Raw genomic sequence first — 22,997 nt, forward strand, 5'->3', positions numbered from 1 at the left:
GGAGAGGAGGGGGGTACCAGGCACATAGAAAAAGGGTTGTTAGGAGGTTCTAGGCACATATGAAAAGGGTTGTTAGTGTTGGCTATTAGTATTGGTGAAGAGTATGTTCTTGGGGAACAAGGCATATAAAAAAGGGTGGGGGGGGGGGGAGGCGCGGAAGGTTGGAACAACTTTCCTGCAGCCAAGTCTGAAGACCTTTCTCATCCCTGTCCTTTGAGGTCCTTACGCTAAGGTGGGCGTTAGTTGGGCCACAGTGGCCCATACAGTGACCACCACGCACGTAGGCCGAGGTGGCCTTGCAGGGCAGGAGAGAATCCTCGAGTGCTGGATGTGCTCTGAGGTCACGGAGTTCACCGCAGACCTCGTGGGCTTCCAAACAGTGGACACCCGTGGAACCGGGCACGAAGACCGACCTGCCCCCGAAGGTCCGGCCTAGCCCCGGGCTCCAGAGGCCCCTCGCCCACGGCCTAGGGGGTGGGGCGGCCCCGCCGCGGGCCGGTGCTTCTCGCCCTCGGTTGGCCGCCAGAGGCTCCCTCTCTCGCTCCCTCTCCTGGGATTTGGCTGCCGGGGCTCCCTCTCTCTGCGGCCCTAGAGTTAAGCCCATCGCCGAGGTGAGGCACCTGTTACCCCCGGCCTTGCTCAGCCCCCGCGGCCTCCCGCCCTTGACACCCGCGCTTCCGGCCCGTTGGTCCGGGCGCGGGGGACCGCACGTGGGCGAAGCCCCCCGCCCCCCATCTCGCCCCCTCCCGGCCTGCCCCGACCGGGACGCCCCCGCCCCGCCACCCCACGGCCCAGGCCGGCCGCCCCGAGTGGGCGATCGGCTGTGGGCCCGGCCCCGGCGCCGGGCAGCGAGCGCCGCGCGCGTCCCGGGGCCTCCGGCGGCGGCGGCGGGCAGGGCGCGCGTGGGGGCCGCGGCGCGCGTGGAAGCGGCCGCCGCAGCCGCCCTGCGCGCTGCGCCGTGAGGAGCGGGCGGCGGGGCGGCGAGCGGGCCGGCGAGCAGCCGCGGCCACCGTGGGGCGGGGGGCGCTTCCGAGGAGGGGGTGGGAGCCGCGGCGGCCCGACGCTCCCCGGCGGCGGCGGCGGCGGCTCCCGCTCGGGTAAGGGGGAGGCTGTGCGCGGGGCGAGGAGTTGGGGAGGGTGGAGGAGAGGAGGAGGACGGAGATCGGGATGTACAAAGGCTGGGAGTTGCAGGCGGGGGGTGGGGGTGGGCCGGGGTGGGGGAGCGAGAGGTGGCGGACAGGAGGCTTGATCAGTGGCATCTATTGTCTCTCGGCACGTTGCGAGGAAAAACAAAGGGATTGATTCTCATGACCCAGTCTTTTTTTTTTTTTTTAATTTTTTTTTCCTTCCTCTTTCTTTTCTTGTTGCAATGTGGCCGGGGAGCTGGGCTCTTCCCGTGCCACTCTGGGATCCGCCTGGCAGCCGCCGGGAGCCGCAGCCAATGTGTTAGGACTTCAGGTGCTCCCGGGCACAAAGCTAGACTGCGACCTCCTACCATAGCGCTTGGCGTCACCTGCTCTCCCGGCCCTGCCCCGGGGCCGAGGGATGGCGTCCCGAAGCAGGCTGGGGACTCGGCTGCCTCTCAAGTTGGTGTTATTTATGTTTGTCTTTTGTGAGGGCAGGTTTTGAATCCCCCGGCGGCCCCACCGCCTCCGCCCCCGCGCCCCCCCTCGGGTTGGAATTGGCGGGGGAGGGAGTAGGGTGTGTGTGTACCGGGGGGGAGGGGTGTTTGTGGAAGGCTTAAAAAATGTCAGGGTAGAAGGAGATTGTCAATGCTTTACCGAAAAACAAAAACCCAACCCCCCCAAACCAACCACCCCCAAGCCCCCCAACCAGGCACCACACTCTAAAGCCTTTCTTGTTTGTCTGCATGAGCCATGCATGCATGCTGGGCCAGGAGCCGAGTTTGGAGCCGATTTTAAGTGAAACTATGTGCTTTCTCAGCCGATTGTAGGTTGAGGGAGAGAGGACTTGGCCTAATATTCAAAACAACATAACAAAAGCAAAATGCCAAATCTTTAGGACGACATTGATTGATCTTCAGCAACTCTTGAAGTATTTGATTGCTGGCATCTTAATATAAAATCCTGCTGTGGGCTATGGGAGACTAGAAGGCATGCATTGCGTTGGATTTGGGCTTTGTAATAAGTTAGTGGCAAGTAGGAATGAACAAGTCAGGGCTGTGAAAGGCAGCTTCATGGTCTGTTTGTTCTCTGATCTTCACATTCCCATGCGTTTATGCCCATGATATTCTACATCCTACCCTGTAATTAATAGGAAATGTTCTTCGGAAACTTCCAAATACCTGGACTTAAGAGTGAAACTTCATGGTATTTCAGAACTTTCTTTTATCAGTTTTGGTCTGAAATTACACAAATGTTAACTTTGGAGATGTTATCAATGTGAGTTTTAGACCAGAAAAAAGTGAAATAAGCCTGTTAGGCATGTTTTTGAGTTTATAAATATTGAATAAAAAAACTTTCAGTAATACATTTACTGGAAGAATGAGTTCTACCTGGTGTAGAGAATCCCAGATAAAGAGTTCGTTTTCTGAACAGCATGATGATTTAAGATGAACTATTAGTTTCTTTTAAAGTCATTCGTAAAAGAAAAAACTGGGCTAAAGTATTGTTTTTTAAGTTTATAGATAACTTGCATGTGTGTATGTATAATTTTGGTAGACATCTCATTGTGTTCGAAGCATTTTTGTTAGCCAAGAACCAATCAGAATTATAAATTGAAACTTGGCTTTTAACTTCCCGTTTTATAAGTGGTTTCTTCTTTTTGACATGTACCATTGTGACACTTTGTAAATAAGTTGTGTATTGATTGGCTGAACATAAAGTCAAATAAGTAAATGAATTTAGAAATTCATTCTTTTTTATTCCAGATGAACCTCTAGTCTTGCTTTGAAAAAGCCACTTTGTGTAATTCTTGACTGAATAATTTCCTAATACACCTGTTGGTCGGATCACTGACACAGTATGCCATTTGAGAGGTACTTTTTCTTGCCCAAATACTGGTGATTAGAGAAGAGAAGTGTTTTATTTTTGTTTATTTTTTCCTCTGATCATTATGAACATTGGCTTTTACTCCTGAAGTAAAAATGTTGAAAGCAGAGCCTTCAGGTGAAAGAACCACTCTCAGAAGTGCCTCTCCTCACAGGAATGCATATAGAACTGAGTTCCAGGCACTGAAAAGTACCTTTGACAAACCCAAGTCAGATGGAGAACAAAAATCAAAAGAAGGTGAGGGCTCCCAGCAGAGCAGGGGGAGGAAATATGGCTCCAATGTCAACAGAATTAAAAATCTGTTTATGCAGATGGGTATGGAACCCACTGAGAATGCTGCAGTCATTGCCAAAACAAGGGGGAAAGGTAGACCTTCATCCCCTCAGAGAAGAATGAAACCCAAAGAATTTCTTGAGAAAACAGATGGCTCAGTTGTTAAATTGGAGTCCTCTGTTTCAGAACGAATTAGTAGATTTGACACAATGTGTGATGGTCCCTCATACTCTAAATTCACGGAAACTCGGAAGATGTTTGAGAGGAGTGTGCATGAGTCAGGACGAAACAACCGCTATTCCCCAAAGACAGAGAAAGCTGGAGGGGGTGAGCCTCAGGATGAGTGGGGTGGTACCAAGTCCAACAGAGGCAGTACTGATTCCCTGGACAGTCTTAGCTCTAGGACAGAGGCTGTCTCCCCTACAGTGAGTCAACTGAGTGCAGTATTTGAGAATACCGAATCCCCCAGTGCCATTGCTCCTGAGAAGTCTGAAAATGAATACTCAGTGACTGGGCATTATCCACTAAATTTACCATCTGTTACTGTGACAAATCTTGACACCTTTGGTCACCTTAAGGATTCCAACTCTTGGTCTCCAACAAGCAAATGCGGTGATGATACAGAGGATGTTCAGAAGAGTAACGCAACTCCAGTACCGGAAGTAGCTTCAAAAAGTACCTCTCTAGATTCGATGCCTGGTGAAGAGACACAGCTGAACAAGGAAGCTGAGGACTCTACATCTAATCAAGAGACTCCGGACAGCATCGACAAAGGCATTTTTGAAGAATCTTGTGCTGAAAATAAGGCAATGCCGGAGTTTAAAATTCCTTCACCACAAAATGAACCATTAGAAGATGCTGAAGCTAATTTGGTTGGGAGTGAGACAGGAGTACAACCAAAGAAAGAGCTTGCAGGTGGTAATTTTACCTCTGCTGATATATCTGGATCCAGTTTTGGGAAAGAAGTACCTGAAGATTCAAATAATTTTGAGAGCTCCCATGTTTACATGCACAGTGACTATAATGTGTATAGAGTAAGATCTAGGTATAATTCAGACTGGGGAGAGACAGGTACTGAACAGGATGAGCAGGAGGATAGTGATGAGAACAATTACTATCAACCTGATATGGAATATTCAGAAATTGTCGGATTGCCAGAAGAAGATGACATCCCAGAAAACAGAAAAATAAAATTTAGTTGTGCACCAATTAAGGTAAGTATCTTTTCTCAGTTTGTTTTCAAAGTTTTTTTCTAAGTGTTTTTTTTTTTCAGTATTGGGCCTAACTATATGCAGAATAGATTTGATACCTGGGTAGCTATGAGAAATTCCAAGATTCTTGTTATATGCATGTTCTCAGGTAATTAAAACAGGAGTTTGATCAGGTTTTTATATATGTTTTATAGCTACATAAGCCAATATTAAACAATATGAAAGTTGAAGAAGTTGTGAAATTGTGTGTGTCAGATACATTCCATTGGATTGGAGCATGAATAATCTGATAACTGAAAACAAGGTGTGTTGGTTGGAAATAAAAATGCTACTTTACTAGTTTCATCTAAAATTCCCATAAAAACTAAAATGTTCTGAATCTAAGCACAGAGGATAAGGTATAATGTACAATGAGTTAGTTATGGGAACTTGGAAAGTGATAGTCTTTATTTACTTTAAAAATGAGTTATTCTTTAAGTCTTAAGTGGATTGTGAGTAATGCTAGAATTTTTTTGTTATTGTTCTGCTACTTATTACTAAAAGTTTGATTCAAATGAATATATGATATGGCTTAAATATTCTAGTTAGAAAGCTATGGCTATAAATAACTTTGAATTCATAATGTTTTATGTATCTTTCAGATGAATTTTTGTGAAAGGACGTAAAGTTGATTTGCCATTTATGATTTTATTTTTACCTCTTAAAAGCTGGATAAATGACAGTTGGATTCAGATTCACTATTCTAATGATCACTTATTTATATTTATTGTAGAAGAATAACATAGAGTACATGTTACTTAGTGTAGAAGAATAACATAGAATGCATGTTATTCAGCAGAGGGTGGCGAAACATTATTAGCTGATAATGGCAATTGGGGCAGGGAGGTGGTTGGTCGAATATCAGAATCTCCTGGAGTGCTTTTTGAAAATGTACTAGTCCATCCAGTTTCGTCAAGATTCTGGCATGCATTCCAGGGGGAAACTGGAGGGTTTATGATGGTGGAATGTGTAGTTTGAAACCACCTTCTATGGGATTCTAGCACTCGCAGTGTAAGTATGATATATTTGGAATTTGCTATAGTATCTTTTTCTTATCAGTATCTAAAAATCACTATTCATTGTTATTTCCGGCTTGTGAAACTTCCATGTAAGGCTGTAAGACATATTTACATTGAAAAGAGAAATATGACTGTGCTTTACTGTTTCGAAATGGAAATAATAATCTATCAAATTATTTACAGGTGTTAGCAGGAAAATTTTTCATTTCATTAGTTTAGGGACTTTCTGGATCAGGTTGTGCTAGGTTAAACTATGTTTAAAGTAACCTGGAGATGAGAATCGAATTTCTAAGTTAGCTAAGTTTCTTTGCTTTACTACTTCCCTTTGTTATTTCTCTCCTATCCTGTGTTCTAGGCACCCTTACTTCAGCATTATCTGAAATTTCATAATCCTGTTCCCTTTGGATATATTCCCCTTTAAACGTCATCCTTCTACCCCTTAGGAAGAGCAGAGTAAGATTAATTTGCTTCACATTGAACAAGGCAGGAATAATAGCAACAAAGTCTCCAAGGAATTTGTTTAAATCCAGTGACAGTCTCCTTAATATGGGGGATTGTATATTATGAAATTTATCAGCTAGAGCACTTCCCACTCAACCAAATGGGTACTTCCCTTCTGCAAGGGTCTTATGTCACATAAAATATAACTGTGTATAATATAATGGGCTTTCAAGGATTTATTATTGAAGTATGTCAATTTTTATGTGAGCAGTCCACCTTTTTGTATATATTATGAAGTTCAAGTGTTTTTTTCTTGCTGTTGCTTATAACAATTCTCTGCCTTTTAATTTTCATATAATATCAAGTATTTTATACACCAAAGAATGAAAGAGATCATATATACTTAAGTTTAACTCATTCACTGAGAACATAGACATAAGATTTGTAAAACAAAAAATGATGTATTCCATTTTACTGGGTAGTTAACAGTACTAGCTGGAGTGGATTTAGTTTGCAAACAGAAGACTCATTCTTAGTTTTTTGCAGTGACTAAGACAATTACTTTTTTGTTGTTCCCATTGTTTAATGAGTAATTAGATTTACTTGGAGATTTTGAAAGACACTTTTCTCCTGGTGGGAGTGGTGATGATAGTGTATAGATTACTCTCCAATTTTTTGCATAAAAGTTTGTAGTAATTTAACTCAGTATTTATATCTGGCTATCATGTTTCTTTTTTGAGTCTTAGCTGCAGAGACACAAACATCCATAAAGTTATCCCTTTTGGCTGTAAACTTTTGAGTCACTTTATATCACATGGTATTTAAAAATCTATGCAGCACTGTAAATACCTGTGCCAAAATGTCTGATGTCTTCTGAATACTTTAACTGTACTTGAGTGCACTGCATGCATAGAGTAAATGTATTTTATCATTTGGAAAGGAATAATCATTCAGCTGTTACCTATGTATATTTACTTATTTCTTTTGTAAATGTTTATTTGTGGAAAGAAAGTTATACTTTTTAACCTGAATCTTTTACTTCAAAGTTTAAACACACTTCATCTTTCAAAAGCAACAAAGAACATCTTCCTTACAGAATGATCTTTACAACTTTTACATTCTTTTTTGATACTCTCATTTTATTCTTCACTAGGGTAAATATTCTCATTATTTTTAGACACTTGTTTTTGATATTTGTGTGTGCATGTTTCTGCCCTCAGTTTCTATTTTAATTATTCCCTAGGTGCACTCAGTAACTATTTTCTGAACATGTCTTAAATATGGACCTAGAAAAGCGTTCAAATTGCTGGTCTTTCCTATGTAGTATATTCCTGGTGTATAAGTTTTGATGGCTTTTGGTAATGACTGGATTGAATTGCTGACCAGGATTTAATATCACTCCTTTATCTTTCATGTACACAGTTAATTTTTATTTGATAGATTGATGTTTTTCATGGGGTAGTAAAAGTTAGAATGAACTTAATAACAAAATAGAAAGTTTGAGTTTGAGATATGGAGTGAGAAAATGTTTGAAACTATTTTGATTTCACATATGAAATTATGCCTTACTTTTTAGGAATTCCTCAGAAACAAAGGGGTTGAACTAATGGAATTTTAATAAATCAAGGATAGAAAAGGTGACATTTATTAATGTTATTTTACTAATTTAGAACATTTACTGAGATATTGGTATGTGTCTGGAGCTATTTTATTGTAATAAATATACCAAAGGAGTAGAGCTGATTAAGTCAGCAACTACTGGTAGATGGGCATATATACCCCATTATAGAAGCTTCTTAGGCTATTCTGCTTAACTTTGCACTTGGATAATCTAAGATCTTAGATTAAGGGAATCATAATCCTTTCTCTGTTTCTGGTGGTCTTTTATTCTTTGCATTGATGTTTTTGAAAAATAGTCATCCTGAAAAAGGTTTTCTGGATTGCCAATAAGGAGACTGCAAGGTTAGTATTGAGGTGTATGCTGCTATGTTTTTATGAGTATATCCTCAGCTTCCTAGGAGGAACACCAAAATCAGGAATGCTTCTCTTTCATTAATATTGTGATAGTTAATTATTAGTAACTTTTTAGCATTTTCTTTCTCTTTTGGACTCTGAATTATTGTCAGTGAGTACATGAAGGCTCTTTCTTAGCAGTATGTTTCTAAGATCTACATCTCTTTCTTTGTGAAGTCTTCAGAAATATACATTTAAATGGATATTTCTGAATTATCATATCACTGTCACTGTCACTGTCCTGTTGTTCATCGATTTGCTCGAGCGGGCCCAGTAACGTCTCCATTGGAGACTTTGTTGTTACTGTGTCTGGCATATCGAATACTCTTGGTAGCTTGCCGGGCTGTCCGAGAGGGGCGGAGGAATTGAACTCGGGTCGGCCATGTTGGCTGCGTGCAAGGCAAACGCCCTACCGCTGTGCTATATTTTGTGGAATTACCTTAATTCAGCCAGTATCCTTGAAGTATATTATTAGGTTTGCTATGTTAGAGTTAATGAAATAGACATGTGTAACTGCCAAATTAGAATGTTTCAATCGCAATTTATGAAGTCAACTTATGACAGATAGCCAGGAGCAAGACCAGAACCATGGGGGAAAGTTAACACAGTTAAGATACAAACAAGATTGTAAGGATCACATTGAGCCCTGGATACATTTCCTTCAAGTATCTTGCCCCTTCCACTTTTATGTTAACTTTCCCACTTACAGGGTGGTTTTGAGAGCTGGAATTAATAATTCAGCAAGACTTTTGCAGGTTAATGATGTCCTGGGGCAACAATATATATTTACTGTAGGGAAGAGGGCAAATATGTTTAGATATAGTGTCACTTTACAAGTTTGCCTGTTGATGAGCCTGGGCTTTATTTGCATTTGGTTGGGCAGAACACCTGTGGATTCAGACCATAGTGGGTTGTCCTTGTTGGTGACAAATATGGAGAAGACACAGCTGTCAGTCCTGAGATGGTATGATTATGGCCTGTGATTTTATTTGTTTCTATTCACAAGTAAATTTCTTATTTTTTCTTTTTTTTCTTGTGGAGTGTCTAACCGATTACTAACAACTGTTTTTTTTTTAAAAAAAGCACATCTTATTAATTTTGCCTTCATAAGTGCCTTACAAGTGCCACACCTAATTGAAATATATTCATTACTTTGAATCATGATTATCACTTACTTTGAGATTCAGCCATTTCTTAATTTTCTTTAACTTTATAAAAGTCTTGAATTTTAAATTCACAGAACAGTAGGCCTACTGAGAGATTTTTTATGTTTCTGATAAGTTCTCAATTTGGTGCTATTGTTCCTGGCCAACAAGTCACTCATTGTACTATAATTTTGAAGTAGGTTTTCTGAATTTTGAAGTAATTTTTAAAAAGGGATCAGTCACAAAATGTGGGAAAAGTTTCTTTGACAAATATTATTTATAGTTAGGTCTATTGGTCAGATCATTGTGTGGAATAATATTCTTTGAAAATGAGGCTGGTGTAAGCTTGTAAAGGGAGTGACTCACTCTATTTCCATGTACCAATGTGCATTATGATCTCTAAATTCATAAAAAGTTTGGGTCACTAAAAAGCCACATCCTAGTTTCCTTATGGTTTTAATTTTTTAATTATAAAAGCGTAAGAGTTAGGAGTTCTTGATAGTCACAAGTTCCCTTTTCCCATTTTCTAGGGAACCCAAATTAATAAATTTCTACAGTATATAAGAATTGTCATCTTACTTACCTTGTTTTATTTGGATAACTGATGGCCAATATTTACACTGGCCTTACTTTAACATTTTAATCTTCTGTAATGTGTAGTGATGGAAGTACTTGGAGAGTTATCTCTTATAAGAGGCTTACATTCTGCCACTGGAAGACATTAATTTTTTTGTTTGTTTGTTTTGGGCTGTACCCACTAGTGCTTGGGATTTACTCCTGACTCTGCACTCAGGGATTACTCCTGGCAATGCTCGGGGAAAACATGTGTGATGCTGGGAATTGAACCTGGATTGGCTGCATGTAAAGCAAGCACCCTCCCTACTGTACCATTGCTTATTAGGCAAGTTAATGCTCATCAGATGTAATGCGATTTAAATGTCATCTGTATTACATTTTTAAGAGAAATACTATTAGGTATAGGATGCAATTTGGCAAAACCAAACTAAGCATCGCATTAAACTCTGAGCCTGCCATGGAGACAGAGGATGGGGTTTGGGAGAGAACCTGGGGACATTGGTGGGAGAGGTCACACTTGGTGGTTTGATGATGTTGGTACACCTTATGTCTGAAACTCTCTTATGAAAAATTTTGTAAACCACAGTGCCTTAAATTAAAAAAAAAGTTTTTTAAATGTATATTTCAGTGGATTGTAACTATCAATGTTATGTAATGCTAGAACACTTCCTTTGCCCTAGAGATAAATCCTGCACCTGTTATCAGTTGGTTCACATATCTTTCTTCCCTCATCCTCCAGCAAATACTAAACTTCTTTCTGTCTGTCTTATCTGGATAGTTAACAAGTGGATCCATAGGCATTATTTTAAAAAGGAATGCAGAAAGCACAATTAGTATGGTTTGGTATTAATAAAATTTAAGAAATAAGAACAGTGATTATTAAAAGGTTAATCTTGAGATTAAGGACAAAATAATTGTATGGATGATGAGATAGGCTAAAGATGATGTACTCAAAGGTGGAAGCCACAAAAATCAACGTATGTGTAGTTTCATGGAGTGAAAGATGACAAAAGCTGAGTAGATAGCAGAACCCAGGAAGTGATTAGGGTGTTTGTAAACTGAGGAAGAATTATGTAAGTGGCAGAGGTTGGCTGAATCCCTTGTTTGGAACATTGCTCTTATATTCATGTAATTGAGTTGCTATTGATGAAATGTGTATGTTTGATGCAGTGCAGGGTGTTTTTCATGGCTACAAATGGCCTCATTGGCCTTTTCCAGTCTGAAGTGATCCTTGTTCTTTTCTGGTGGCTGGCTGCTTCATTCCGTAATGCTGTTCCCATGTGATTGCTAACATTATTTTTTCACACTAGTTGCAGTTGTTCATAGACAAACTACCATACTGAAAATGTTCTTGGGGTTGGAGTGAGAGGATATCGGTAGGGTGTTTGCCTTGCAAGTAGCCAACCTGGATAAATCCGATCTATGAGTGCAGAACCAGGAGTAGGCCCTGAGCACCACAGGGCCTACTTACCCCAAAATGAAAAATAGTTTCTCATTCTTTAACAATTCAATATAGATTTTATGTGCCATACTTGATTTTATTTTTATAACCATCTCTACGATGGTTTCAGACACACATTTATTTAATTGTATGTTATTTACGCCAGCATGTGGTTTATTAGCATTTAGTATTATTAACTGGTAATTTAAATAACAGAAGAGTTTTTTTCTGCAAAGTTAAGTATTATGGCTCTTGATATTTGTCCTTCCTTGGTTTTATTATTTATACTGGAGACTATGTTTTTAATTTTTCACTAAGACCCCATCTTAGCTTTATCTCTTAAATCTTTCTTTATACAGCACTATTTTAAAAATATTTGTGCTATTATTTCAAGTAGAAAAATTTGGAAATTTTTAAAAATTTTAAATAGTTTATATTAAAATGTTGTGAAGAATGTTATTTATATTATCTAAAGGAGCACTGTTGTCTGACTTGTTTTGGGGCCACAACTGACAGTGTCACATCTTGTAATGCAGTGTTTAGGGCTACCTGGGTACTTGTGTATTTTTCCCGTTGGTGCTTGGGGACTATGCTATGCTGGGGCTGAAACTTGAGCTTCCACTACAACCTGTTGAGTTATCTCCTTGGACAAGGGAACACATTGTTACAGAAAGCGTTTTTAGAGGAACTTGACTTTCAGAACTATTGGTTGAACTATATATTAAAACACCCTGCTGATGAACCTAAGAATAAAGAAAGGAATGTTTTGTAATATAGTTGCTGACATTTTAATTGCTTCACTCACTTTTGTTCTGGAAATAGCTTCACAGCACAGTTGAACATGATTGAGATATTGATAATTTTTTGCACAATTGCTAAATTTTAGCCCAACTTGCTCTTTTGCATGCATCTACCCTTACAAAGAGGAGGATAAGGAGAATTTAAAGATTTCTGAAAATTTTACATTTTAGGTGTAGCAAAATTTTGCATGTTGCTTATTCTGTTTTAGGAGGACTTAATTTTTTAAAAAATTGTTCTCCGCACACACGGGGAAAAGTGGTTTTAAATGAAATGGCTTAGAGACATGTTGATCTATCATTTTTTCAGTAAAATGAGAAATTTAGGTCAGGGCAAAACCAGTGTTCCAAATCATTTGCCATAAGAACTGAAAAAGTGGGCTAGATTGGGACGGACAGTGGCTGGCAAGGGTACAAAAGAAACAGGCATATGTCCATGAAGCTGCTTTTCAAGAGGGGTCATCAGAAAGGCTCTCAGAGTAGATATTGTTGCTTTGCCCATGTATTATAGAATGGAGTAGATAATGGAAAAATATATTTGTTGGGTGGCAGCTTTTTCTGAACTTTATACACAGAAAATCAGCTGCCCTGATTCCATTTTAATGTTTTGCAGAATTCATTGAGATGATTTTAGGGAACAAATTCAAGTTTGCTTATTTTGCTCTTTTGTTCTTATAAATCTGGGAAAGGTGCTCTCCTTGGTGGGGGTGGGGAGTTGGTGGGTGGAGCGGGGATTAGGATGACAGTGTCTGGGTGGAGGAGGAAGAGGAAGAGGAGAAGGAGAAGGAGGAGGAGGAGGAGGACAGGAGGAGGGGGAGGAGGGGAGTAGAAGTAGGAGGAGAGCAATAGGAGGAGAAGTGGAGGAGTAGCAGGAGAAAGGGAGTAGGAGGAGAAGAAAGAGGAGGAGGAGGAGGAAGAGGGGGAGGAGGAGGAGGGCAATAGGAAGAGGAGGAGAGGTGGAAGAGGAGTAGGAGGAATGAAGTAGGAGATGAAAGGAGGAAGAAGAGGGGGAGGAGGAGGAGGGAGAAGGAGTGGGAAGAGGAGGGCAATAGGAGGAGGAGGACAATAGGAGGAGGAGGACAATAGGAGGAGGAGGAGAGATAGAGGTGGAACAGGAGGAAGGGAGTAGGAGGAGAAGAAAGAGGAGGACGAGGAAGAGCAGGAAAAGCATATGACTGACTCAGTTTTGGAGTTGGATCCTGCTGACACTGTAGCTGTTAGAAAAGATGAAGTCATGAAATTTACGTACAAGTGGTACTACATGGAAAGTATCATGTTAAGCGAAATGAGTCAGAAAGAGGGATAGACACAGAAAGATTGCATTCATCTGGAGAACATAAAATAACAAAATGGGAGACTAACACCCAGGAGTGGCCGAGATTAATACCAGGAATTTCCTCCATGACTTGGAGGCCAGCCACATGTACTAGGGGAAAAGGAAGCTCGGATAGAGAAGGGAGCGCCAAATAAAGGGTGTTGGGAGGATCCTCCCAGGATGGGAGAAGCATGCTGAAAGTAGACTATAGACCAAACATGATTGCCACTCAATGCCTCTCTTGCAAACCACAGGACCCAAAAGGAGAGAGAGAACAAAAGGGAATGCCCTGCCACAGAGGCAGGGTGGGATGGGGAGACGGGGGTGAGAGGGATGCTGGAACCCGTGGTGGTGGAGGATGGGCACTGGTAGAGGGATGGTACTTGATCATTGTATAACTGAAACCCAAGCACAAAAATTTGTAAGTCTATAACTGTACCTCATGGTGTTTCACTAATAAAAAAATATTGAATTTTGGAAACTTTCTTTTGGTGTTGGAGGAGGTTCTGGGGGACCATGAAGTTCCAGGTATGGAACCCAGACTTCCCATGTGCAAGCAGACACCCCAACTGTTTGAGATCATCTCTCTTGACCTGACTTTGCTATTCCATAATTTTGTCTCCAGGACTGTCACTCTGCCTAGCACACTGTGGTAAGTGTTGTATCCCTCATATCCATCACCTATGGTCATTCCTTTCCCCTCACCCACAGTTTCACCTGGGATGGTGGTAGTGCTAATATTTGAATATATACAATAATTATTTATAAATTATTTAGAAGTAAAATCCTTCAGGTTAGCAGTTATAAATTAAAACTGAGTTGATCTCATTACAAAATAACTTTTTTTTAAAATTTAGGAGTACTGCTATTTATTCAGCCACTGATTAACTGATTGAATTAGGCATGAACTCCACCTTACTTTTTTTTCCTTCATTTTTTATAATTTTATTTATTGAATCACCATGAGAACAGTTACAAAGCTTTCGGGTTTAAGTCTTGGTCATAGAATGAAACACCTGTACCTTCACCAGTGCCCATTTTCCACCACCAAAAACCCCAGTATGCCCCCCCTCCCACACCCTCCCCCTACCTGTGGGGCAGATGATTTCCACATTACTCTCTCTCTACTTTGATTACATTCAATATTTTGACACCAGACCCGCCATTATTATTTGGGATTTTACCCCAACTCAGATCTGCTGAAAAGGCAATAGTAGACAAGTTGTTTTCTATTGCTGGTTATGAATAACACATGATGTTGCATGACTGCAGTAGTAGCCGCGCAATTTTGAAATTTGGAAATTTTAACAATTAAATCTGGAGGGATTTCTGCCAAAACCTGCTGGGTTCCAAGATTTGTTCCTGAGTCTCTTGGATCATGGCCGTAAAGCAGCTTGATCAGGAGCCTGAAAGGCCATTAATGGATGGCGACTTGGGGTCTCATTGGATGGGGAGGAAAGGGTCAGCTCCACCCCCATCCCGTGAGGCCCCGTGTGTCTCATCACTGTGGGCTCAAACCTGACTGTCCAGTGGCCTCTGGAGGATGGCGGGCAATGAGCCACCAAGGGAGAGCAGGCAGAGGGCAGCACCCATTCCCCCTGGGGTGGTCTGGCAACAGTAACCTACTGCGGGGTCCGGATGCATTTCTGCCAAAAGCCACTGGGTATCAAGATTTGTTTCTGAGTTTCTGGGATCATGGCCGTTAAACGGCTTCATCCGGAGCCAGAGAGGTCATTTGTTGGCATTGACTCAGGGTCACGTTAGGATGGGGGGGAAAGGACTGGCTCCACACCCCCACCCCGTGAGGCCCCACGTTTCTTGTCACTGTGGGCCCAAACCTGACTGTCCAGTGGCCTCTGGAGGATGGCGGCCACCGGGCTGCCAGGGGGAACAGGCCAAGGCACGAAACCTATTCCACCTGGGGTGGCCTGGCACCAGTAACCTACTGCAGGGACAGGACGCATTTCTGCAAAAGCCGTTGGGTTTCGAGATTTGTTTCTGAGTCTCTGGGATCATGGGCGTTAAGCAGTTTGATCAGGAACCAGAGAGGCCATGCCTCCAATTATATAGTTAATCCGGAGATGTTTTGTGGGTGTGTCTCCCACATACCTAACTTTTGGCCGTTTACTTTCTTGGTAAACTTTGCCTCAAGTTTTTGGGGTCTAGCCAAAGGCACAGCAGCAATTTTGGGATATCTGGAAGTCTGAAGGTGCCATCAGGCTGCTGATGCACTCGCCTTACAGGTACAGACTGACCTGCTGGAGTCACTATATCCCCTACAAAATAACTTTTCTGGCCACTATTCTGACTTGTTGAGCAGTTGTGCTCTCTTCATTTGAAAAATCTCTATCTATTGCTCTGTGAAGTAAAACATTTTATAAGTAACTAGAAACAGTCATTAAAATATGGTTGCATGAAATGCAGTTGTGAAGATTGAAGGGGGAGGGTATTCGTTTTGCTTTAACTTTAGTTCTTCTTCGAATGATTGGCCAAGCTTGTAATTAGCTGGGAGAAAATACAAAAATTGAGGATCCATACAGAAGTTGTAAAGCTACTTATTTAGAAATTGGAGTAATTTACCATAACTTTGCTAATGGAGTATGTGACTTTATAACCTTTGAACAAAATTTGTTGGAGATTTAGTTGAAGAAGGCATTTGAATGATTTCTTATCATTTAATCATGTATTTCTTTTAATTTTCTGATAATCTTACAAGACTGTAGTTCATTTATTCTGTTCATTTAGTGATTGGAAAGGAGTTACTTACTTTTTATTGATAATTTCTGCCTTCAATCCCCTTGATACTGATTTTAGATATGTCTGTGAGTTGAATTTTAAAGTTTATTTCTAATTTTGTAATATTTTTGTAGTTAACCAGGCTTTTGCTAAATTTAACTTTTATTTACCCAGAAAACACATTTTCATTTTTTTATCAGTGACTAGTAATAAACTGCTTGATAACTAATAATTTGAAGTCTTAAAATAATATTTTTTTGTCTAATGAATTCATTATTCGAAAGACGTTGCGTAGTTATTAGGCAAAAATAAATGGAATAGCTTTGTATTTTCTTATAGATATCTTTGTGTAGAAAATGGACATCATTTTTTCTCAGACTGAAGACATAGCTTTTAATAATTGACACTAAGGAAGAGAATTGATAAAGCTTTTTAAATTAAGTAAAAATATACAGTAGTTTATTGGAGAGGGTTTTCACACATTCCTTGAGACACCAAAATGTGTTCTATAAAAATATCATCTTAAGGGGACTGAAGGAATAGTATAATGGGTAAGACACTTGCCTTGATCACTTGATCACTTGACATCCCGTTACTCATCGATTTGCTCCAGCGGACGCCAGTAATGTCTCCATTCATCCCTGTCACATGCTAGTGTAGCCCGATGGCTTCTGCTCGTTCTAGGAACATGAACAACCTCAAACGGATTGTTCAGGGTCTTGACGAAGAAGTCTGACCATCTCATAGGTGGGCGGCAATGCGATCTTTTGACATCCCGTAGAATTTAGTTGGTAATGGCTCTAGTCCAGTGGTCATCTCCAAATCTCATTATATGTCCAGCGCATCTGATTTTCGACGCCTTGGCAAATGAGACAGCGTCCCTGATTCTTGATCGTTGATGGAGATCTGAACTCTTTATTCTTTGTCTGATTTGAGTGAAGCATGATACTCCAAGGTTAGCTCTTTTGATTCCTCTTTGGGAGACCCGAATAAAATTCTCATCCTGTTTTCATAGGGCCAAGGTCTCTGAGGCATATGTTATTGCAGGAAGAACAGTGGAATCGAAGAGATATGCCCGGAGCTGGAGGTTCTTTGTCCTCTTAGCTATTTCTTCCATGCTCTTGAAGGCATTCCAAGCTGCTCTCTTCCTCCTGCGCAACTCAAGTGCCAGGTTATTCATCTTGTTGACTTCTCAACCTAGGTACATATAACTTGCATTTGGAGATGTTTGTCCCATTGAGAGCGAGTGGAACGTTAGGAATGAGACTGTTTCTCATAAACATTGTCTTCGTGAGATTTAGCTGTAGTCCGACCTTTCCATACTCACGGTTGAAGTCGACCATTATGTGTGCCGCTTGGTGATGTTTGGTGTTATTAGAATGATGTCATCAGCAAAGCGGAGGTGGTGTAGTTTCCAACCGTCTATCTTCACTCCCATTCCTTCCCATTCCAGTTGTTGCATGAGGTTCTCAAGGGTGGCACTGAAGAGTTTTGGTGAAATGGTTTCACCCTGCTGAACCCTCTCTTGACATGGATGGTCACTTCCTTCTAGAATGGTGAGATCCTGGTATTGAATCTGTAATATAGCTCACGAAGGATCCTGATATATTGAGTTTGAACGCCCAGTTTGGCCAGGGCTTCGATGACTGCTTCAGTCTCAACAGAATCAAAGCTCTTCTTTAAATCAATGTACGTTAGACAGAGCAGCATCTTGAACTACAGAGAAACCTCAGTCAGCTTGGTTATCGTGTGGATATGGTTATTGTGCTGAATCCTTTTCGGAAACCGGCTTGCTGGCATGGTTGTCCTTCATCTAGTGTTCTGCCAATCCTATTAAGGATGACTTGAGTGAACAGCTTGTAGACTATGGACAACAGGCATATCAGGCGATAGTTCCCAATGTAATGGATGTCTCCTTTCTTGTACGGTATTACAGTCCTGCTGGTTTTTCGTTGGGACGGGACCTTGCATTTAGACAGGTAGCGTGTGAAGAGTCGAGCCAGTATATTGACAAGTACTGGCGGCAGATTCTTCAGGTGTTCGTGTCTGTCCTTGTCTGGGCTGGGTGCTGTTCACTTCTTTATTGATGAAATGGCTTGTCGGATTTTGAGAGGGAGAATGTTGGGAATGACATATCCATCCTGAGGAATTTGCTATGTGGGCAGGTGGACATGGCTATCAAAGAGATCTGAGTAGAAGTCATGGATAATCTTCTCCATTGTCCTTCTGGAAGATATGATAGATCCATGAGGACGTCGGAGGGCAGTCATCTTGGTCTTGTAGTTGGTGAAGAACAGGTGGCTGTTACAAATGCTTTTTCTGGCTTCTGCCACATCTGCCAGCACTTCTGCTCTTCTCTGAGGTCTTTCTTTATCGCTTGCCTTACACATAGCCAATCCAGATTTGAGCCCCAGAACTTCATACGATCTCCCAAGCCTTTCCAGGAGTGATTCCCTAAGCACAGAGCCAAGAATAAGCCCTGAGTACTGCCAAGTGTGCCCCTCATCATTTCAATTTATGGTATCAGTCATGTTAAGATCATATGAGAGGGGCTGGAGTGATAGATAGCACAGCAGGTAAGGCGTTTTCCTTGTATGTGGTAACCCGGGTTCGATTCCCAGCATCCCATATGGTCTCCTGAGCACCCCCAGGAGTAATTCCTGAGTGCATGAAGCATGAACCAGTAGTAAACCCTGTGCATCGCTGGATGTGATCCAAAAAGCAAAAAAAAAAAAAAAGATTGTATGAGAATATGGAAGTTTATTATTTGAGTGAACTGAGTTAGTACATCAAGTGTGATGTTATTACTGATGTATTTTTTTGTTTTAAGAATAATGATTATAACATTTTATAATTATTGTTGTGACTGATAAATTATTCAGATGTTCATAAGGAACTGGTTATTTTGCAACTGCTTAGAGAAGCAGCGTCTTCTGATTTGATTGATACCAAGTCAGAAATATTATTTAATATATGTTGTAGGGCCTGGAGAGATAACACAGCGGGCAGGGCGTTTGCCTTGCACGTGACTGACACAGTCGACTCGGGTTCGATTCCTTCACCTCTCTCAGAGAGCCTGGCAAGCTACCAAGAGTATCTCTCCTGCATGGCAAAGCCTGGCAAGCTCCCCGTGATGTATTTGATATGCCAAACACAGTAGCAAGAAGTCTCACAATGGAGATGTTAACTGGGCCCACTTGAGCAAATCGATGAACAACGGGAGGACAGTGCTACAGTGCTATATTTGGTAGATATTTAACTTGGCTTCTGCTGTATTGATATTTAGATAAATAGTACAGATCCTCACTCTTCAGAAGTTTGTTGACTTATAATAGAGATAGAGAAAAAAATTGATATGAGATGTTATATGTTATGCTGTAATGTAAATATTTGCATAGTGCAACCGTATATAATTTATTGTCTAAAATTATTTTTTCAGAGTAAAACTAGGGTGGGTTAAGATTTAGGTAGAATAGTATGACACCATAAATTGAATGGAAACCTACTTGAGGTAACTGCAAATGATTTGGAATGACTGGAAGAACTATAGGAAAATGAGTGAATGTGAAAGCCAGGAGAGAGATAGAGAGAGAGAGAGTGTCTGTGTGCTGTGAAAAATGTAGGCAGGTAGTATTTCAAAGATAAACTGTATACTACAGGGCTGTAAATTAAATGCAAGCTATGGGGAGTCATGCACTGTAGCACTGTCCTCCCGTTGTTCATCGATTTGCTCGAGCGGGCACCAGTAACTTCTCCATTGTGAGATTTGTTGTTACTGTTTTTGGCATATCGAATATGCCACGGGGAGCTTGCCGGGCTCTGCCGTGCGGGCGAGATACTCTCGGTAGCTTGCTGGTCTCTCCAAGAGGGGTGGAGGAATCAAACCTGGGCCAGCCTTGTGCAAGGCAAACACCCTACCCTCTGTGCTATCACTCCAGCTCTAGGCATCATTTACTAAGAAAAATACATTCCGTTGAGTTTTCAGAAATTTAACTGTCAAATAGTATTATAGCCAAGGATATCAGTCAAGATGAGCTTACCATATGAAATACTCTAAGATATCTACTAATGATCATTCAGACACTGAACCTGAAGATTTACCAACAGCCACAAATGACAGCAACCAGCTGACATATGGATAGCTGCCATGAGTATTATATGAGCACAAAATGAAGAGACCAAGTACTAAAGCCAATCATTTTACTTTCAGATTTGTAAAAGGTAAAGGTAAAGGTAAAGGCCCTCCCGTTGATCGTCGATTTGCTCCTGCGGGCCCAGTAACATCTCCATTGGAGACTTTGTTGTTACTGTGTCTGGCATATCGAATACTCTCGGTAGCTTGCCGGGCTCTCCGAGAGGGGCGGAGGAATCGAACTCGGGTTGTATATTATATAAAAAAATGAAAGAACAAAGTATATGAAGCTTTTATAAATATGTACATGAATGTGTTCAAGAAAATACAGAAAGGGGAACCAGAAAGATAGGCTAGGAGTTAAGTGCTGGCCTTGCATGTAGTGGACCCAGGTGTGATCCCTGGCCCCTCATATGGTCCCTTGAGCAATGCCAAGAATGACCCCTGAGCACAAGCCAGGAGTAAGCTCAAACCACAAACAAAAAAGAATATTGAAAGAAAATATAGGCAGCCAAAATACAGAAGACTTCAAATCCTGGGTTAAAAAATTCAGATTACTCTTTTGGTGTCAAGTCTAAAAGTACAGAACATGCAAACTTTCAATTTCCTATTTTAGAAAAGAAATGACTATACAAAGTAAACTGAGATACTAACAGAAAGATGATGATATAATTCTAAAAAATCTGTCCCGGTAAGTCTTCCCTGTCCTCTGTCTGGCATAAATTCTTACCAAGAATCCTTCTCTTTTCCTTTTCCTCAGTTTGAAACATCCTCATTTTCTAGTTTTTGGACCATATCTCCAGTGCACAGAGGTCACACTCCTGTGCTCAGGGGTCACTCCCAGTGGTCTTGGGAACTATTTGCACCAAGCATCAAACCAAGGGTCCCACATGCAAAACATGTGCTTTGCTCCCCCCACCCCTTTTTGGTTTTTTGGGTCACACCTGAAAATGCTTGGGGGTTATTCCTGACAGTGCTTGGGGGACCATATTAGTTGCTGGGAATCAAACCCGGGTCAGCTGCGTGCAAGGAAAACACCCTACTTGCTGTGTTATTGCTCTGGCTCTGTTTCAGCCCTTTGAATCTCCTCCCCCGCCCTGTAATTCTTTTTAAAAATATACTTTTTAAAAGTTTTGACTGTCATGTACAATGTCATGTACTTGCATTTGCAAGCACATTAGAACGAGTCATTCAACCTTGGTCATATTACTTTCTATTACACGTAGTGCTAGTTGAAGATTTCTTTTTTTCTTGCCCTTTGGAGCCACATCTGACACTCCGGGGACCATTTGGGATGGGGGGTGGGGGTTGGGGAGAAGGGGAGAATCGAATCTGGGTCTGCCGCCTGCAAGGCAAATACTTGCATACTATTGCTCAGATCTCCTGGACAGTTTTTAGGGTATATTTTTTTTTGTTTTGGACCCACACCCAATGGTGCTGAAGCCTTACTTCTGGCTCAGCACTCAGGGATTACTCCTGACAGGGCTCAGGGGAACATAAGGGATAGTGGGGATGAAATTCTGGTTATCTGCATGCAAGCCAAGAAAGAGCCCTACTCACTGTACTATCACGCAGGCACCTTCTAGCTGGACATTTCTATGCAGCTACTCGTTTTCTTTCTCTTATTCTTCGGTTTGTCTTGGAATAACTAAGCAGTAGAAGACTTCATTTCGCATTAATATCTCCCTTCTTTACACTGGTGGTTCTCCATTCTTTCTCTGCCACTCCTTTCATTCTCAGTCAGTCTTTGTCTTGACTCTTTCAACAAAAATCTTTTTTAACTGACTTGCTTAATTAACTGATGTTTTTCATTTGCTGAATAAAATAGACTGGCTGATGTCTACCTGCATGATTCTCATGATTCTGGCTTGTAAACTTCTCTCTCTTTTTTTTTTCTTTTTTTGGGGGAGGTCACACCAGCAACGCTCAGGGATTACTCCAAGCTCTACACTCAGGAATTACTCTTGACAGTGCTTGGGGGACCACATGGGATGCTAGGGATTGAACTTGGGTGGGCTGCGTGCAAGGCAAACTCCCTACCCATTGTACAACCACTCTGGCCTTATAAACTTCTCTTTATTAGGTTCTCACTAATTCTTCCAGAGTAAGTTGTAGGCTTAATCATGAGTTGGTTTTGTAAGTTTTCAAATGTATTTTTGCCTATTTCTTATCTAAGTGTACATTTAATAAATATGATATAAATTTATGAATTATGATCATAAATTTATTATTTATTCGATAAAAATGTAAATTTGGGGCCTGAAGAAAATGATACAGAGGTAAGATGCTTGCCACGCATATAGCTAGCCCTGATTTCAATCCTTGGCACCAATGGGCCCCCAACACTGCAAGGGGTCACAGTCTCAGTACAGAGCCAGGACTGAGAACTGCATAAATTTAATTACTAGGAAATATGTGCTAAAGAAGTCACTTAATAATTTTGTTTTGAATTAAATGAGTGTCAGTTGGATGAATAAAGTTGTTTAAATAGCTATTAATAACATTGCTAGTTATTTCTCACATGTTTTAATTTTGTTTTCTGATACTGGAAAGATAGCTACAGGATTATAACACATATTTTACAATGCAAAAATCCTAGGTTTGATACTCGGTACATCTTGATCCCCCAGTTACTATGATTAGTACCAGGAGCAACCCTATAGTTCACAAGCAGATCCAGGAGTAGTCCCAAAATCAAACAAAAGAAAAACAAAAAATAGAACTTCAACTCCATTTTTCAGAAGACCAAACTTGCCTTGGAGAATGAAAGAAAGATAATGATGATTATTCATCTGCAGAACATAAAGAAAAGGTCCAGACCTGATCTCCAAAGATTGGTAAATGGTGA

At 41.1% G+C, this 22,997-nt stretch overlaps 1 protein-coding gene across 9 annotated transcripts in view; it reads left to right on the forward strand.

The window, feature by feature from the left end:
• Positions 1 to 500: 500 nt before the first annotated feature.
• Positions 501 to 22,997, forward strand: part of PPP1R9A (protein phosphatase 1 regulatory subunit 9A) — a 337,678-nt gene continuing 315,181 nt past the window's right edge. For 7 of the 9 annotated variants that reach the window (XM_056118126.1, XM_056118129.1, XM_056118131.1 and 4 more), the window contains exons 1-2: positions 971 to 1,097; positions 2,891 to 4,498. In XM_056118126.1, coding sequence (XP_055974101.1) covers positions 3,107 to 4,498 — 1,392 coding nt within the window. In that variant the 5' untranslated portion in view covers positions 971 to 1,097; positions 2,891 to 3,106. Of the gene's footprint in view, positions 612 to 970; positions 1,098 to 1,368; positions 1,587 to 2,890; positions 4,499 to 22,997 lie in introns of those variants that run through there. The other 2 variants (XM_056118127.1, XM_056118128.1) reach the window with 2 other exon arrangements.

The sequence above is a fragment of the Sorex fumeus genome, unplaced genomic scaffold, assembly GCF_029834395.1.
Source record: "Sorex fumeus unplaced genomic scaffold, SorFum_2.1 ptg000037l, whole genome shotgun sequence".
Lineage (NCBI taxonomy): Eukaryota > Metazoa > Chordata > Mammalia > Eulipotyphla > Soricidae > Sorex > Sorex fumeus.